Below are 17,943 nucleotides of genomic sequence, written 5' to 3'. Positions count from 1 at the left end.
GAGTGGTTTTCCAGTGAGTTACAATTACCTTTAAAATTATAAAACAATACCTTAACAAAGTAAATACTAACTCTTCTCGTTGTTCTTCCAGCTTGAACACATGAACAGTTTCAGTATTGCTGGAACAGCAGAGGAAGTTGGAATCTATTGAAAAAGCAAGACTTGATATGCTGACGCAGCGTTTCACTCCACGCCGAAATTCATAGAGCTTTGTCCCATCGTTCACTAAAAAAACTCTAATGACAGTCCCTTTCTCGGATGCAGTTGCCACTTTGGTACCTGACGTACTAAATGCTAATGCTGCTAGTGGGCTGTCATGAGCTGGAATCATGGTCTTTGCATGCTGGCAACAGACAAAATGTGTCAATTAAGTCTGCTGTACTTCTAAGCAATTAAAAAGCAAAAATATCAACAATAGCAGAAATAACAGAATAAACTCACCAAATTGATGGTATCAAAAATTTGAACCTCTCCAATTGTATTCGAACCTGGATATGCCAAATAACAGCAGTCACTGTTAACAGAGAGCGTGCATAGCCCAGAAGGGTTAGGTGGAGTATCTCGTATTGTGTGTAGTACCTTCATATCACGAATATTATGTATATACAGAGATTCTTCAAGGCATACCACAAGTCGCTACAACCAATGAAAAAAATCCTTTCTTAGTAAATTAAAATATCATGCAACACTGTAAAAAACAAAAAATGATTTTTACATAAAGTAAGAAGAAGCAAGGGAATAATCAGACAAGCTAAATACTGATATTTCCTGTGAAATTATGTGCAGAATGTAATTCCTTTTCCATAAAACGTACTCAGTGTTTACGGTACACAAAATTGAATTAGAATCCCAACTCATAGCTGTTGTCATTATAGCTGCAAGTTACTGACTGACTGGCATAGAGTCCTCTGTGCACAGAAAACAGGTTGGAAGCTTCAAGGATATAACAGAATAAGGGTTGGAAACAGTATGGATTCCAGAAGCTCATGAGACCTCTATTTGTACATGGAGGATACGAGAAGCCACTTTTACAGTTGATAAAGACAGTAATGGGAGTCATCAAATGCTGGGTTTCAACTTATAATTTGGTATAGATTTTCCCCAATGAAATTACTGTGTCAAACTCAAAAACTGAATTCTTATACAGCACTCAAATTTAATTTGTTGACAATTGGTTGCTGTTCTTCATTTCTGTATACAGTTTTCGCTTTGTAATTTCAACTATCGTAATATTTATGCAACTTCCAATGAAACAAACCAACATAATTTTAAAATAATTTCCGTATGAAGTACACAGCTATGCATCTCAAAGAATTTACGAGGGTTGAATGAAAAGTTATGCCTCCACCTTCGTTAATTGGGTTTGGATGGGAATATTTGAATACACCAAATGCAGAAATAATCCTTCGCATGTGATCTTTAATTACCAATATTCACTTTTCCACGTAATCACCAGCCAATTGGATATATTTCTGCCAACAATGAACAAGTTTTTTGAAGCCATCACAAAAGAAGTCGACACACTTTTCGTGCAACCACAGTCTCACAGTTCTCTCAATGTCTTCATCAGAAGTATAATGATAACCCCACAGATCGTCTTTCATTATCGGGAACAGATGGAAGTCAGACGGTGCTAAATCTGGACTGTATGGAGGATGCTTTATGGTGGTGATATTCAGTCTCTGAAGTTCTGCTGTGATGGCACGTGAAGTGTGTGGTATGGTATTGTCATGCTGCAGGAAAACATTTCCCTTTTCCTTTTGGACCTTTGTTAGCCGTCGTTTCAGACTTCGCAGCATTGTGATGTAATGCTCTGAATTTATTGCTGTTCCATGATCAAGGAAATCAACATGGATAACACCATCTGCGCCCCAGAACGCTGTGGCCAAGATTTTTCCAGCTGAGGGCTGTGTCTTTAATTTCTTTTTCTGGGCTGAGTGTGTTGATATTCGATAGACTATTCGTCTCCGGGTCATAATAGTGTATCCATGTTTCATCTCCTGTCACAACTGAATGGAGAAAGGTGTCACTTTCATTCTCGTCATGCGAGAGGAGTTCCTGGCAAATTTCAAGACTGTGCGCTTTCATTTCAGGAGTCAGTATCCGGGGTACCCAACGTGCACAGATCTTCGGATGGCCAAGCAAAGCAATAATGTGACCCGTATGTTCTTGTGAAATGCCGACTGCGCATGCAATTTCTCTCTGAGTGATACAATAGTCAGTCTGTCAACATTTTGCTTGTGAAACTTGGTGGTTGCTGTCACAGGATGTCCAACTCTGTTTGTCACGCAGGTCAGATGTTCCCACCTCAACATCTTTAAGCTTACTCACGCAACGATGCACAGTACTCACATCAACACAATCACCATAAACTGCTTTCATTCTCTGCTGAATCTCCTTTGGGGTGACACCTTCTGCTATCAAGAATTCAATGACTGCACATTGCTTAAATCGCATTTACCAATGGTCTGCACAGGGTTCCATTCTTTACATTGTAACAACATAATCGTTCAATGCTAAGGCTTCCTGCCAACTGGAGCTGTAGAGAAGAGGCTATGGAACAAGTCAGTACCTGCCACATACCAATGCTGCCAACTGTTCAAGAGTTACGAAAGTGGAGGCATTAATTTTCAGTCAACCCTCGTACCACATAACACAATGGGAACAAATAGCTCAAAATATATATACACATGGAAAATATGTTTTTATGAGGATGGGACTGATGATCAGGAACTATCCTGCCATTTCTTTGAGAAGATTTACAAAAACCTAAATCAGAATAGCTGGACAGAGCAACTATAGTCTCCTGCAAACATGTGGTCAGATAAATAGTATCTTGTCAGGCTTCCAGCAGCATCAGGTGGTTGAAACCACATGGGCTTTCAATGAAACTCTCCGTGGCCATTGTCATGTGGTAAATGATTGCTGTGTCACAGCGGCCTTGCCGTTATACAGCCACGCTGCTGGCTATGATGTCACTGGTACTCTGTTCCTTGCTAACTGTGGTAATGTTTACACTCCGCATCCATCGCACATGCTTCAACCTCATGATGGCCAGGTTCCAGACTGTGCTCAGCTGCAGATTGCCATCCTTGTTGATGGTTTTCACATATTCTTATTCCTACCCTGTTTTTATGATGCTATCCCAAAACCCCTTTGTTCTCATAATGACATATTTTGTCAAATATAATTCAGTGTTTATTTTCTAATGTATGTTCTGCCAAAGCTAATTTTTCAGGGTAGTTAGGCATAAGCACTTCCAGTGTTCCATCCAATGTTGCTCAACAGTGCTTACTGTTTGCCAACTTGAAACAGTATCTTGTGCTGTCCAAGCATTCTAAGCCCTACAACATCCTTCACAGGCCTCATGAGCTGTTGTATTTTTGCCTGGGGCCTGAACAATGACTGAACAAGCCTACTAATCTTTCCTGATATTGTGCCACAGAAAGGAAAAAACTGCAAGTTTCCGTTCTCTTCTTTGGTGGTGTTTTATCTGTGTGTCTCACCAGAAATCGCCTGTGATACCTAGTGGTGACCGTAACCATTCTCTGGAAAGACTTTTCGAAAGTGGTTTAGTTCTAGTGGTACATTTTTCAGTGTCTGAGACGACTTTAGCATGGTGGGTGAGGGTGTTCAAAACACCACGTTTTTGTGCCAGTTGGTGGTGACTAAGAGTGTCCAGATACAGATCCGAGTGTGTAGGTTTCCTGTACACACCATGGATGATGTGGCCATTGGTTTTCCAATTAACGAGGACATCAAAGAAGAGCAATACACCACCTACATCAACTTCCATCGTAATCCTAATGTGATTGTGAATGCCATTCCGGTCTCCTAACAATTCTTCCATTTTCTCATGTCTGTGGGGACAGATGATAAAAGTGCCATCAACAAACAACAAAAGAAACTTGGCTTATCTGAAGCTGTGCTCAAAGTGATGTCTTTAAATTTCTCTATAAAAAGTTTGGCTACGGATGGCATTAACAGACTTCCCATCACTGATGAAAATACTGGATGCCATATATGAAATGTGATGATGTCAACATGTTCTTAAACAATCCCACAATTGAACTGTCAAATAACTGGGAGAGAAAATCTATGTAGTCTTGACAAGAACATGCATGAACAGGGGGACTACATCAAAACTGACCATTATATCACTTTGCACAAGACGCAGGAGTTCAATTTGGATGATAAAATCATTGCTCCTGATGCGATGCACACACGGAGTAACACATGGTGTACGGAGGCTGACCAGATATTTTGCATCTGACCCAGTAGTGTTCACAGTAGGGTGAAGAGGAGAATATGTTTTGTGGATCTCTGGTAGGTCATAAAGCGTAGATGGGCTCAATGCCTTTCAACGATGACTGTTTCAGGAGGTCTTCCTCATTACTCTTGGTGTTAAGTGCTTTGCAGTTTCCAATAGGTAACCTCCTAAAGAAACAGCTGAATTTTAGCATCAGCTTTGTTCAGAATGACTTGTGCATTGCCCTTGTCAGCTGGCATAACCACTATGAGAGGGTTGCTGCAGTGTGTGTGAAGTCCATTACGTTCAGCTCAAGCCAAGTTAGATGGTGGTGATTTAGATTTTGAAATAATATAGCAAGTCTCACAACGAATTTTGTCTGCATTCTCATTAGGCACCTTGCGGATTACTTGTTCAACCCCTCTTATAATATTACAGATAAGGATACTCTCCAAGGCACTAGTAAGAAGTTAAAACCTCTCTTTAGTGGCAAGACGACATCTGCGTCAGTATCTTTGTCTGTCATATTGATGATAGTTCATTCTGTGTACAGGAAATCCACAAACAAGGATCAGTACCTGCATGCACTTAAGTCACCACCATCCTGCACAAAAATGTAGCATTTTTAACACCCTCATCCATCATGCTAAAATCTTCTCAGACGCTGCAAATCTGCCACTGAACTAAACCAGTTCCAAAAGTCTTCAGCGAAAATGGCTACAGTCACTGCCAAGTATCACAGGCTATTTCTGGTGAGAGCTGCATGAAAAACACCACCAAAGAAAAGAACACGAAACTTGCATTTTTGCCTTTCTGTGGCACAGTGTCAGAAAAGATTAGCCGGGTTCTGAAGATAACAACGTCTCAGTGTTCAGGCCCCCCCCCAGCAAGAATACGACTGCTCACGAGGCCAATGAACAATGATATAGGGCTCAGAATGCTCGTGTACAAAATACCATGTCAATGTGGCTACTTCTTTATCCACCAAACAGTATGCACAGTGGAGTGACACCGGACAGAATATGAGAGGTGCTTATGCCTATGCTGTCCTGAAAAATTAGCAATGGCAGGACACACTTTAGAAAATTGACACTGCATTTTATTCAGCAAAACACTAGTCAAAGGGATTTTGGGATAAATTAATAAAATAAGAGGTAGAAATAAATATATGGGATAACACCATCAACAAGGATGGCAGTTTGCAGCTCCGCATAGGGTGGGACCGGGCCACTGCGAGGTCAATGTGGATGCGATGTATACAGGACATAAACAGTACCATAGTTGGCAAGGAAGAGAACACCAGCAACATGACAGCCAGCAGCATGGCTTTATAACAGCGATGACACAGCAGTCATTTACCACTTGACAATAGTTAAGGAGAGCTCGATTGAAAGCTTGGCGGGTTTTAACCACCTGCCACAGCTGGAAGGCTGAGAAGATTTTATAAATTCATATCACCATATGCATTCATACATGAGGTCAGTTTATAAAAACTGTAATGCATCATTCAGGTGGCCCCAATTGTACAATGTTGTAAGATTTACACAAAATTTGCACCAGATAACTTATGGCATAACAAATGGTTTTGTACTATCTCACTGCATACACATCCTGCTGGGGACTTGTGGACTACAAATATGCTATTTTGCCCCTTGCACTCCTTCCAGTCTGTTTGTAAAATGACTCCATGCCCATAAACATCCAACTATACCCCACACATATCACGTCCCTCCTTCAGTCCACCTGAAAAACTGAGTAAGCATCCCCTTATGATGAATGAGATGTTAAGCTCAGGAGAATGACAAGACGTACAATCATGCACTACAGATTTTGACACAATTTTCTAGTAAAAGTATTACTTCATGAATATGTATTGTAAAGTGACGGAGTTTTAACTATTTAGCACTACAGTGAGTCATGTATGCAATCTTTAACTGTTTAGTAAGCATTGCTTATGGGGAATGTTTTAGTCACTTTTCTTTAACAGATGTATTTTAGCAGTCTAACAATGGAAAGTCATGGCTGGAATAATAATAGGGAAAGGACAGGTTACTACTCACTACAGAGAGGAGGTATTACAAGGTGTACAACTTTGCTTCCATTGTTTTTTTACTCAACATTTGAGGCTTTAATGAAACAAATTTGTTACACATGTATCATTCAAAGTATTTTCCATTGCTGGTCACTGCTTTCTCCCATCTTTCGGGCAGAGTACGAATCCCGCATTGAAAAATTTTTTTCGTCTTTTGAAGCGATCCACGAATCGATCCAATTTGTGACATCTTCATGAGATCTGAAGTGTTGGTCAGCCAGGCCATGTGCCATTGTTCTAAACAGGTGATAGTCAGAGGGAGCAATGTCTGGAGAATACAGCGGGTGGGGTAGGACTTCCCATTTCAACCTTTCCAAGTACATTTTGACCTCTTTTACAACATGGACTCGAGCATTGTCATGCTGCAAAATCACTTTATCGTGTCTTTTGTTGTATTGCGCCATTTGTCTTTTAATACTCTGCTCAAATGCATTAATTCCGTTCGATAAGGAGCACCTGTGATTGTTTCACTTTGTTTTAACACCTCATAGTACACGACGCCGAGCTGGTCCCACCAAATGCAGAGCACGATCTTGGAGCCGTAAATATTCAGTTTGGCTGTCGACGTGGAGGCATGGCCGGGATATCCCCATGATTTTTTGCATTTAGGGTTATAATAATGAACCCAATTTTCATCCCCGGTCACAAAGCGATGCAGAAATCCCTCCTGTTTTTGCCTCTGAAGCAACTGTTCACAAACACACAAACGCCGTTCTACATCTCTTGGTTTCAGCTCGCACAGGACCCCAAGTTCCTTCTTTCTAAATCATGCCCATAGCCTTGAGAAGTTTTGAAATGGTTCGCTGTGTCATTCCCACTAATCATGCCAATTCTTCTTGAGTTTAATGCGAGTCTTCACTCAGCAATGTCTCCAATTCTGCATCTTCGAAAGCATTCTCTCTTCCACCATTATGCTGGTCTACGTTCTTGAAGGTTCTTTCACTAATAGCGTCCTTACCATACGTACTTGAGAACTTTCAATGAGACTCTGCCACTGTTTTCTTCATACTGAAACAAAACAATAACACCTCCCACAAATGACAAGAATTAGGCTCGTAAACTGACATTTTTGATCAAGAACAACTCTAAGATGGAGACACAAATCCACTAATGTTTGAGTGAGGTTATGCTGACCGAGGTCCAAGGTAACTGCCTGACATCTGCGATCTGTTTTTTTCGACCGCTGCTTGCCGTTGTCACCACATATCGGCAAACGACGGAAGCAAAGCTGTACACCTTGTAAGTCGCTGAAAGGTACAATGAAAACACTGCTAAAATATTAAGCTTTCAGACAAAGTTGGACTTCAGTGTCCAGAGACAGTGACCACATGTTTATGAGTTATGCTTGTGTGAAAGAGTGTGAACACGTGTGTGTGTGTGTGTGTGTGTGTGTGTTTTCTGTTTCAGAAGAAACACTTTGTCTGAAAGCTAAATATTTTCATCTCCTTAGGTTATTTACTACACAATTTTATTCCTTGATATAAAATGCTGTTTGCAATTTTTGTTTGTTTTTCTTTGGTAATTGCAAGCAGTCCGAAGTTCTGTAATTATGTATAGACCTATCAGGGAAATATTTTTTTATGTTTTCCCTGATTTGGACAATAGATAGGTATATGTGCTCACTAGATGCAGTATGGCTGCTTAGTTTTTTTAAATAATTGTTTAAAATGGGCTGACTGCTACTTCTAGTTATTACTCTTATGGACCTTTCAAACAGTTTAAAAATTGTATTCATGTTCTGTGCCTTTGATCCCCAGAAAAGAATCCCGTAGCTATGATCTTAAAGATGGCTGTAATTCCATCAACTGTGTGTCAGTAAGCCTGGAGAGGCTGAAAAAAAAAATAAATAAATAATCAGGCAACCAGTTGGAAATAAAGGTTTATTGGAACCCTTGGACTAGGCTTCAACAACTGTAAAATTTTCTTCTTCAGAAGATATAATGGACCTCGTTACATTAGATGCTGATTAAGTACATTCAATAACATCCAAATGGGTTCGCTGTATTTGAAATCCATCATAAGAACGGAGATCGAACTTTCCAACAAACCTTTATCTGCAATTTTTTGCCTAATTTTTTCCACCTCTTCAGGCCATAGCTATGAACTGAATGACACCGGAAGACATTGCCTATTACAAACTGATGACACAAACCCTAACAACATAACATGCTGATGACATTCTTTTTGCCATTATCTTTGTTTGTTCATTCCATATTGAATGAGATTCAAAACTCATTCCTACAAAACTTTCTCTGTAACACAATCTATATGCTTAATGCAATATTTCTTTTCCCTCTTTATGCTGAAGTGTATACAGTCAGTTTTCTTTAAGTTCAATGTGCATTTAGTACATACTGTCCAATTGTAAACTTCCTTGGTGTTATCATTTGCTTTCCCCAATTGGAGTGCTGGTATTTTATCAGAGATTATGATGATGCTGTCATCAGCAAAGATAACTTTTTCTTCGTGCCTTATTCTGTTCATAAAGTCATTCACATACATAAAGAACAGAACTGGACACCACACACTACTCTGAGAGACACCTAACTATTTTACTAAAATCATAAACAATCACATGAACTGTATCTTTTACATACTGCTTTCCAGGTAAGACTGGGAACACTCATTTGCTATTCCTCTTGCACCTAAAGCTTACAGCTTTTTTACCAGTATTTTATGAGCATCCGTTTGGACAAGTCTAATAATATGCCTGTAACATGATCATTCTTGTAAAGAGTTTCAAAATACTTCGTCCACTTCGGAAAGCAAATTGTGCTTGGTTCAATGGATGTATTTATTCATGAAGCTCATTAATCTATCTTTCTGGATTCATTTGATTGTCACTGAGACTAGTGAAACTGGTCTGTAGTTTTCAATACTATGTTATTAAACTTGTGTCTGCCTTTTCCAATTTCATGTTTTACGGCATCCCATACTACTATGCTTTTATTTCTTGCATTATACATTATTTAGTCACTGGACGAGAGTTTTTTTTCTTTTTCTTTCTTTCTTCCTTTCTTTCGCAGCAAACAGCACCCTACTGTATATCTTTTTATACCACATATTAATCAAGGACTGTAGATTAGTGTAGCACTTTCATAAAAAACTCAGAAATTTCAGCTATCCATCTATTTTCCTTAGCTGCTGCTGTTGAAGTGGTTTCCTTTTGGAAATGTTTCCTCAAAAATTAATTTAATCAATGGGTAGAATTTATAGAACTTAGTATCCGTAGTGTTTTCCATATACACTTCATCCAGGTTTGATTTGTCATTGCCCCAGGAAAAGAATGTATTTTACATTCCGAGAGGATCATTTTGTAGGGCTGCAATTGTGCTGGTTTTATCGAATCTGTCTTTAGCTTTACTATCCTACAGTAATGATGACAGAAGCCAAGATCTTTTACAAATACTTTACAATTTTCCCTGTCAGTATCCGTATTTATGAGGTCCAAGACCATGCTGAATTTTTTATACTCTCAAAGTAGTATTTACCATTTGTGCCATGCCAAAGGTGTACAAAATGTTTAGTACATTGTTAATAACTTCATCCTAAACACTTCTGTTAATGCTTATGCCTCCACAGCTTAGTATATTAGTTTTGGGGGCTGAGTAGCTGGATTTCAGTAAATGTGTTGAAAAGGCGTTCATATTATCTTTAGGTGAGTGGTAACATGTACAGAATGCTTAACATAATACAATTGCTACACTAATTATGACCACAGTATTTTCTAGCTTAAAAATGCGTGCTACGTCTAACATAAATACATGGTCCCTCATGCTCTAAGGTGGTTCTACAGTAACAACTTGCACATTCATAAGAGAACTATAAATATGCAGTATTTCACTGTGTCTACATCAATTCTCTGTAATGCACACAGCTGCACTATTCAAATGCTATCCTTCAACTTCAAGCTGGTATACTTTATTTTTAATTGACGCCCGTTTTGATTAAGAATAGATAATTCTGAGCAAATTTATGTGGTTGTTCCATTAACTTTCGGGTGTGCAGTCGCATAAATTCAGCTTCTTCTTCTAATATTTTGTATGAATACCATCCAGCCATCTTCAGAGTGAGACGAGCTGACTAACGCACCAGCACTTGCTCTGTCGTTTTAAACCTGAGGACCGAACAACCGCATGGACGGAGCAGGTGCTGGAGTGTTAGTCACCTCGGCTCACTCTGAATATGGCTGGATGGTATTCAGCCAAAATATTAGAAGTTGAATTTTTGCGACCGCATGCCCGACATTTTCCTGAACAATCTTCACGCCACGAAAACATGAAGAAGCAAATTTACGTGGTGTTTGTGCACAACTAATTGATTGGTTGGTTGGTTGGTTGGTTGGTTGACTGACTGACGGGGGATTATGGAACTAAATGGTGAGGTCATCAGTCTCATGATTCAAAAGTTACTTGTGTAAGATAGAGGGTCTGCTAAAAGTGGAAGGATCCAGTCAAAGAGGTCAAAATATAAAGCGAGAAAGTTAAAACACACAGAGTAGAAGGCATAAAAGAATAAGGCAAATCTAAAAACTGGAAAAACAGAGGGATAAACGGGCGGACTTTGCATGGGGGAGTGGTCATGGGTTTCAGACCTAGAAAACATGAAGAGAAGCCCCAAACACAATCGCCCTGCCCCTTCTCCAGCAGTAAAGTAAAACATTATAATTGAAAATAAAAACCACTTTCATGTCAGTCTGGCTCCACAGCCACATTGTGGGGGTGGCTTGTTACACAAGAGAAAACAATAGATGAGCCTAGTATGACCGATGCATAGACAGCATAAGACAGTGGACTCCTTCCGTGAGGAGCAGAGGGAAGAGCACCAAACTGCAGTAGTCTCTTTGATTGTGCAGCTATTATCAAGAGCAGTAGTGCACCACATGTCATTCCACTTTGGGCAAAAAGAGTTTTGATGTGTATCCATATATCTGCACTTGGAATCATGAAAGGGAATTTGGGGTAAGTGAGTGCTTCTCAAGCCAAATGGTCAGCCAGTTCACTATATGGGATGCCCACATACTTCGGACCCAGAGGAAGACAATGGAGTAGATGGCATGACCAAGGGCAGAATGGACGGACTGCAAGGTCTTTAGCATCTGAGCGAAAACTGATTGAGACAATTGTCAGTAAAATACACAAAACAGGAAGATAAAACACAGGTAACAAAAGTTGGAAAACTATGAGCGTGCTCGCACAGAACCATGGGACGAAGTATTGCGTCAGTGGTAAAACATTAATGATACAGGAAGAAAGTGGTATAAGGAACTAAAACAATATAGCAGATGGGCATGACTGGCTGACCACAAGAATAAAAAGGAGAAGCCAGCTACTCTGCAACACACTTAAAACCTCCAGCCTAAAAGTTCAGGCCAGAGTCCACACACATCACAAAACTTTAAAATCTTAGTCACACTTGTCTTATCATCAGCTAAAATAGAGAGTAGATCCCCACCAACATTTGGTTCTGCCTTTGCATCACAATATAAAATGCACTCCGTTAAAATATGGCAGATAGAAATGTGCATGCCACAAGCGTCACAAAACAGGGCATCCTCTTGGCATAGTATAAATGTGTGAGGGGCGGTGCCCAGTTCTAAGACACATGAGAGTCACTCCATCCCGCCTAAGCAACTGGCAGGAGGAATGCCACAGGTGGGTTGTTGACTTCATCAACGGCTGCTTATTGGCTGTCACCACCAGCCATTCCCAATCCCACAACTGCTTGCACTTCCTGTGTAGTGCAGAAACGACAGCCTGCAAGGGAATAGGCCACTGTGCCATATTCTGTTCTCTGCAGGCCTCCTTGGCAGCCGGATCAGCCGGTTCATTTCCCCAAATCCCTACATGACCTGGCACCCAACAGAATGACACCTGCTTACTCTGCTGTTGGAGTAAGTACAGTTGGTCATATATCAGACAGACCAAACCTCAGCTGGTTACTGGTTCTGTAATGATTGTAAGGCACTAGGGGATTCGGAGCTAATGAGAAACCATCTGCCCCAAATACAGCGCATCTGTTGCAGTGCCTTCAGGACCGCATAGAACTCTGTTGAGAAAACAGTATACTCATCAGGAAGGCGAATCCTGGTGACATGGTTGGGGAACAACAGAGCAGTCGAGGGAACTCCCTTGCTTGGAGCCATCAGTGTAAACTATTGTGAAACTGTGACGCAAAAATGTTAAAAAACAGTGATTGAAATGTAAAATCTGACATAAGACCTGTCTTAAAATTCGTCTAGTCTAAAATAAGTCTGGGCCTCCGGAGAAGCCCAGGTGGAAATCTGCTCCCACCGTGACGTAAAACATGAAAACTGGTCACACCCATCTCTAGACGGCAATCCTGTGCAGGAATCCCATAGGGTCTCATTGCCTGTTGCTGGTTATGAAAAAGACTTTCCAGTGGAGGCTGAGCAATGGTATAGTAGGTGGGTGTCTGGACAGTGTTTCATACATCGCCTGCACCACATCCAACACCTTTAAATAAGAGGGTCTCACAGACGCACATACTATGCACCCATAATCGAGCCGAGATCACACAAATGCCCCATAAAACTGGAGCAGAGAAGTCCTGTCTGCTCCCCATGTACTGTGGCTAAGACATTTTAAAATACTTGAAGCCTTAAGTGACCATTTTTTTTTCCAGGTCCTTAGGATGTGGTAGCCATGTAAGTTTAGAATCAAATATGAGGCCCAGTAACCTCACTGTGTCTTTAAAAGTAAGAGCAATGTCTGTCATCCTCAGGACAGGATAGTTTAAAATGGAACGGGAACAGTTAAAAAGAACACACACAGACTTCTCGGTGGAAAACTTAAAATGACTCTTCTGCACTCATTCATCCGAATGTTGCAGAGTTAGTTGTAACTAACATATTGTCATAGCGAAGCTTGAAGAAGAATGAAACACAGAGAAGACATCTACAAACAGAGAACACTGGACAGAACTTTTCACTATGGATGTAATCCTATTAATAGCTACGGAAAAGACAGTCACACTTGAATCGCTACCTTGAGGGACACTGTTCTCCTGCTCAATGTGATCAGACAGCACGTCACTGACTCCGTATCTAAAATATCGTGGCGAGAAGACGACCATGGAAACACCATTCATGAAACTGCTCCAGGATAAGGTGCCTCCAAGTAGTATCCTAGGTCTTCTTGATGTCAAAAAATATTCTTAGAAGATGATGCTGGCACAGGAAAGCCTGTTGTATGGCCACCTCCAGGAGGGCCAGATGCTGAAGTGGGTAGAGGAAATGACACTGAGGAGAAAAATCAAAGTCTGTAGTAAGTTGGTCAATTAGAAGACTCTCACCCATCAAAATGGCACTCCCCCACAGGGCATTACCGGGGAGTGCCAAAGAAGGGGGTGCTCTTCTTCAGCCAGGGAGGGCGATTGGCACAGGAGCAGGCGTGTGTGTTTATTCAGTGTGCTCGTAAATATAGGTGTTTTCTCGTGGAAAAACAATTTATTAAGGCAATATTATAGCTTAAATAAGTAAATTTTTATCTATTGTGATCTATATATTGAAGGTGTCGCTTTTACTTGCATAGTCCTCGTGAAAAGTTAACTGTTCTAAAGTGAAAGCTGTTGGTGTGTGTGTTTACTCATGGAAAAAAAAAAAAAATTTATTAAGACAATATTGTAGCTGAAATAAGTAAATTTGTGTCTATTATGACCTATATATTGAAGGTTTCGCTTTTACTAGTGTAGTTTTCGTGCAAAGATAACTGTCCTAAAGTGCAAGCCTTTGGCATGGGTTTGTTTTCATTATTGACCACAGCAAGTTTTGTGATTATTCAATAATTTCCAGGTAGTGTCTGTGTAGCTTTATTGTGAAGAGTATCTTACGTGTATAGTTTGCATTCAGTTCGTGTTTTCTGTGTTTCTATACTTCCGTACAGTTAATTTTCCATATTGTGCAGTGAAGTCCAACTATGTAGTAGCAAGTAATGCCGTACCATAAAAAGTTTCTGTAAGATGTGGAACTCTTAAGTCTACTGAATAAAAATGTCAGATGTGCCAAAGGATATAAGAAAATTTTCATTTACATGATGGACACTGGGATTTTCAATTCATATGTCCTACTAAACAAATTGACAGGAAAAAATTTTATTTTAATCAGTTTAGAATTCAGGTGGCTGAGGACATTGATGGCCCCAATCTGGAATTTCCCCTGTATGACTGCAAGCAGGAAATTGGGCATATTTTGTTAGTTTTATCCCCCACCCCCCCACTTCCATCAAGAAGACAACTGCCAGAAATTGTGTAGGGCACAAAGCAAGGAAGAAGAAAAGTGATGGGTTTGAGAAATGTCTTGTGGTGTTGCACATACCCAAGATTTCTGGATATTCCACATCAATAAAAAGTTCTAACGATATAGTCATTCCTCGTCACATCAATAAATAGTACAGAACAATTTATAAAGAATTCCTATAAAAATTATATTTTGAGAAAAGACAAAATATGCTGATTTTCATAGTTTAAGTGGTAAATATAGGGTCGACCATTGTGAAAAACATTAGTAGCCCAATGGGTTAAATGTTTAATTGAATTGTTGTTTTCTGAAGGTATCAATAAATATACATTTGTAACAACATTACGAGAAGGATAGTTGACTCTCACCGAATATCAGGGATGCTGAGTCACAGATAGGCACAACAAAAAAGACTGTCAGAAAGTCAGCTTTGGGCCAACAAGGTCTTCATCAAAAGTAGACAACTCAAACACACGCACTTGCATACACACAAATGCAACACACACATATGACCACAGTATCTGGAAGCTGAGGCCAGATTGTGAGCAGCAGCAATTGTTGGGAGAGGGAACTAGGTGTTGGGGGTAAGAAGTAGGCTGGAGCAAAGAGAGGGCACATGGCGGTGTACTGGGTGGGGAACAGTCAAGTGCTGCTTTTAGGATCGTACACGGACGAGATGGAGAGAGGGTAGGGCAGCTACATGTAGTTGGGAGGTTAGAGTGCATGGGCAGGGAGGGGACATAAGAGAAGACAGGAGAGAAGTAAAATGTAAAAAGACGGAGAAAGTGTTGGTGGAATAGACAGCTGTGTAGTGTTGGAACGAGAATAGGGAAGCAGCTAGATGGAAAGGACAATGATTAACAGAGGTTGAGGCCAGGAGGGTTACAGAAATGCAGGATATATTGCAGGCAGAACAATTAAGAAAAGCTGGTGTTGGTGGGAAGGATCCAGATAGCACAGTCTGTGAAGCAGTCAATGAAATGAAAAACATCGTGTTGAGGGATGCTCTCAGCAACAGGGTGGTCCTGCTGTTTCTTGGCAAACAGTGATCAAGAAACAGCTGGACCATCGTGTTGCTGAGCACACTGCCCATTAAGGCATTCTTGATTTCAATGACTGCTTCATAGTCTGGACCATCTGGATCCTTCGCACCAACACCAACTTTTCTAATTGCGCAGTAGGAACTCTTCCTGCAATATATCCTATGTTCCCATAACCCTCCTGGTCTCAACATTCGCTAGTCACCGCCTTTCACACACCTATCCGTTTCCCTGGTCAAACTTCAACACTACACAGACTTCTATTTCACCAATGGACCCACAGTCTTTACTTCTCTCCTTTCCCACTCCCTCATTACCATCTCCCCCCAACCCTTTGTTTAACCTCCCAACTTCACCTAGCTGTCCTATCCTCTCACTATATTGTCCCTGTAGGCTCCCACAACTAAACTTTACCATCCCTCACCTATCCCTCCCCCTCACAGCAGAGGTCAGACACAGGATTCATATTTGGGAGAAGAGAATTCAGATCCCTATCCAGCCACCCAAATTTAAGTTTTGCAAGTGCCAAGGTGGTGCCTTTTCAGAAGACAATGCCAATTTCCTTCTGTATTGTTCTTTCAATTCGAGCTTGTGCTCTGTCTCTAAGGACCTCATCATTAACTCTATTCTTCCTTTATTTTGCCTGTGGCAAGAGGCATAATTCATCCCTATGCCAAAATCTCAGCTAATATGGAACACATGTAAAACAATGAAATAACAAAGAACAACACTTCAAACAGGATGGCAAAGCAAGTCAAAGGGGGTAAAAAAAACTAAGGACAGAGGAAATATTTGGAAAAGACATTAAAGACAAGACATGCAACGTAGAAGGAGAATGACTGGGCTGGCAAGTGGGGCATGCACTATTAGAGGGGCACATGTGGACTCTGCATGCAGTGGCAAGAAAACCTTCCACAACTGCTCTACCACCAGAGCACTGTTGGTGGTGAGGGTAGCATTAGTCAGTCGTCAATCATCTGCTGACTACTCAGAGTAACTGCTTACCCAAACAACTGAGGCTTTTGTTTTTGATTACACAGACTGCTCTTGTTTTTAAAAAAATACAACTATGGGATTTCTTGAAGGTGCTGGTTCCCCAAGTAGAGCTGCAGGTCTAGGTGGACCATGACACAGTGACAAAAATGCAAGACCCACATTCTGACAGGAGGAGATTGAAAGCTTGATAGAGTGCCCAATAAAAGACTCTCCATATGGCTCCTTGGAGTCAACAAAAAGAGCTGTGTAAGTACTGAACCAAATGAGTCCACAAGCCCACTGATGGCTGTAAGGAAAGGAGTAATACGAAACACCAAGGTATGCCTTTCTGCTGGATCTGTGGTGAGCTGTGACATGTACACACTAACCCAAAACAATCAAGGTGAAAAAAAATGCAGATAAAAAATCAATAAGTACTCATAAAAACAAATCTTTGAGCTTGGTCAAGATATAGTGCTGGAGCTTGGCAAAAGCCTGTGGGACTGCCATTTACAAACACCAATCGCCCCAAAATCCTCAATGATACGTGGACAACAGGGGTCATGATCAAATGGCTCAGCACCAATCAATAAGCAACCACTCTCTCAAGTAAGTTAGGAAGACTCATCGTCTGTAGCTGTCAATGGAAGTTGGGTTTTGCTTGGCTTAGCAACTGAGATTAAGCTATTGTCTCACAACCATGCATAGATAGTAAAGTTTATGAAGTTGGCAGTTGAGGATGATGCTTGTATCATACACAAGTTCTTCCACAATTCCAGATTGTCACCACAATTTCTACAGACCCCCATAGGACTTGTCACTGGAGAGGGGGCTGCCATTTGAGCAATATAAATGATGACAGCAGATATGTCTCTGTGAACAATGTTGATGATTCCTGAATAGGACACTGTGAAAGTTATGTTGGAGGTACATCTCAACCATTTCATGCTCCAAAGTGTCCTGCATGGTGGGTGGTCTGATTGATGGTGTCCCAGAAGCATCAGAATCATCATAAAGTAGCCACAGTTACCTATATTGTTGTACATGCATCATTCTAGCAAAGTAATAAAACTGGAAGAGCAAATCTTGAAGCCTGTGGCCAGGAAGCAGTTGTGATTTGCACTAAAGTGGGTAGGGGATTCACTTTTAGGTAACATGTTGAAATCAGAAAGTAGTTGTTCTATTAGACAATCATTTCCATACAGCCTTTGCTTCTGCATCTGGGATTCAGCTCATTGGTGTCTCTGAGCAGAAGATAAAACCAGGGGAACTTCTGGATGAAGTTGATCATGTACAGACACATTATTTCTCAGTCAGGAGGTAAATAAAT

At 40.7% G+C, this 17,943-nt stretch overlaps 1 protein-coding gene across 7 annotated transcripts in view; it reads right to left on the bottom strand.

The window, feature by feature from the left end:
- The window catches only part of LOC126335401 (WD repeat domain phosphoinositide-interacting protein 2), a 76,302-nt gene that overhangs the window by 38,163 nt on the left and 20,196 nt on the right, over nucleotides 1-17,943 (bottom strand). For all 7 annotated transcript variants that reach the window (XM_049998649.1, XM_049998650.1, XM_049998644.1 and 4 more), the window contains exons 4-5: nucleotides 442-636; nucleotides 72-343 (exon numbers count right to left, since the gene is read on the bottom strand). In XM_049998649.1, coding sequence (XP_049854606.1) covers nucleotides 72-343; nucleotides 442-636 — 467 coding nt within the window. The remainder of the gene's footprint in view (nucleotides 1-71; nucleotides 344-441; nucleotides 637-17,943) is intronic.

Source organism: Schistocerca gregaria, chromosome 2, assembly GCF_023897955.1.
Source record: "Schistocerca gregaria isolate iqSchGreg1 chromosome 2, iqSchGreg1.2, whole genome shotgun sequence".
Lineage (NCBI taxonomy): Eukaryota > Metazoa > Arthropoda > Insecta > Orthoptera > Acrididae > Schistocerca > Schistocerca gregaria.
The sequence above is the reverse complement of the archived record's forward strand: the minus strand, read 5'-3'. Positions and strand labels throughout refer to the sequence as shown.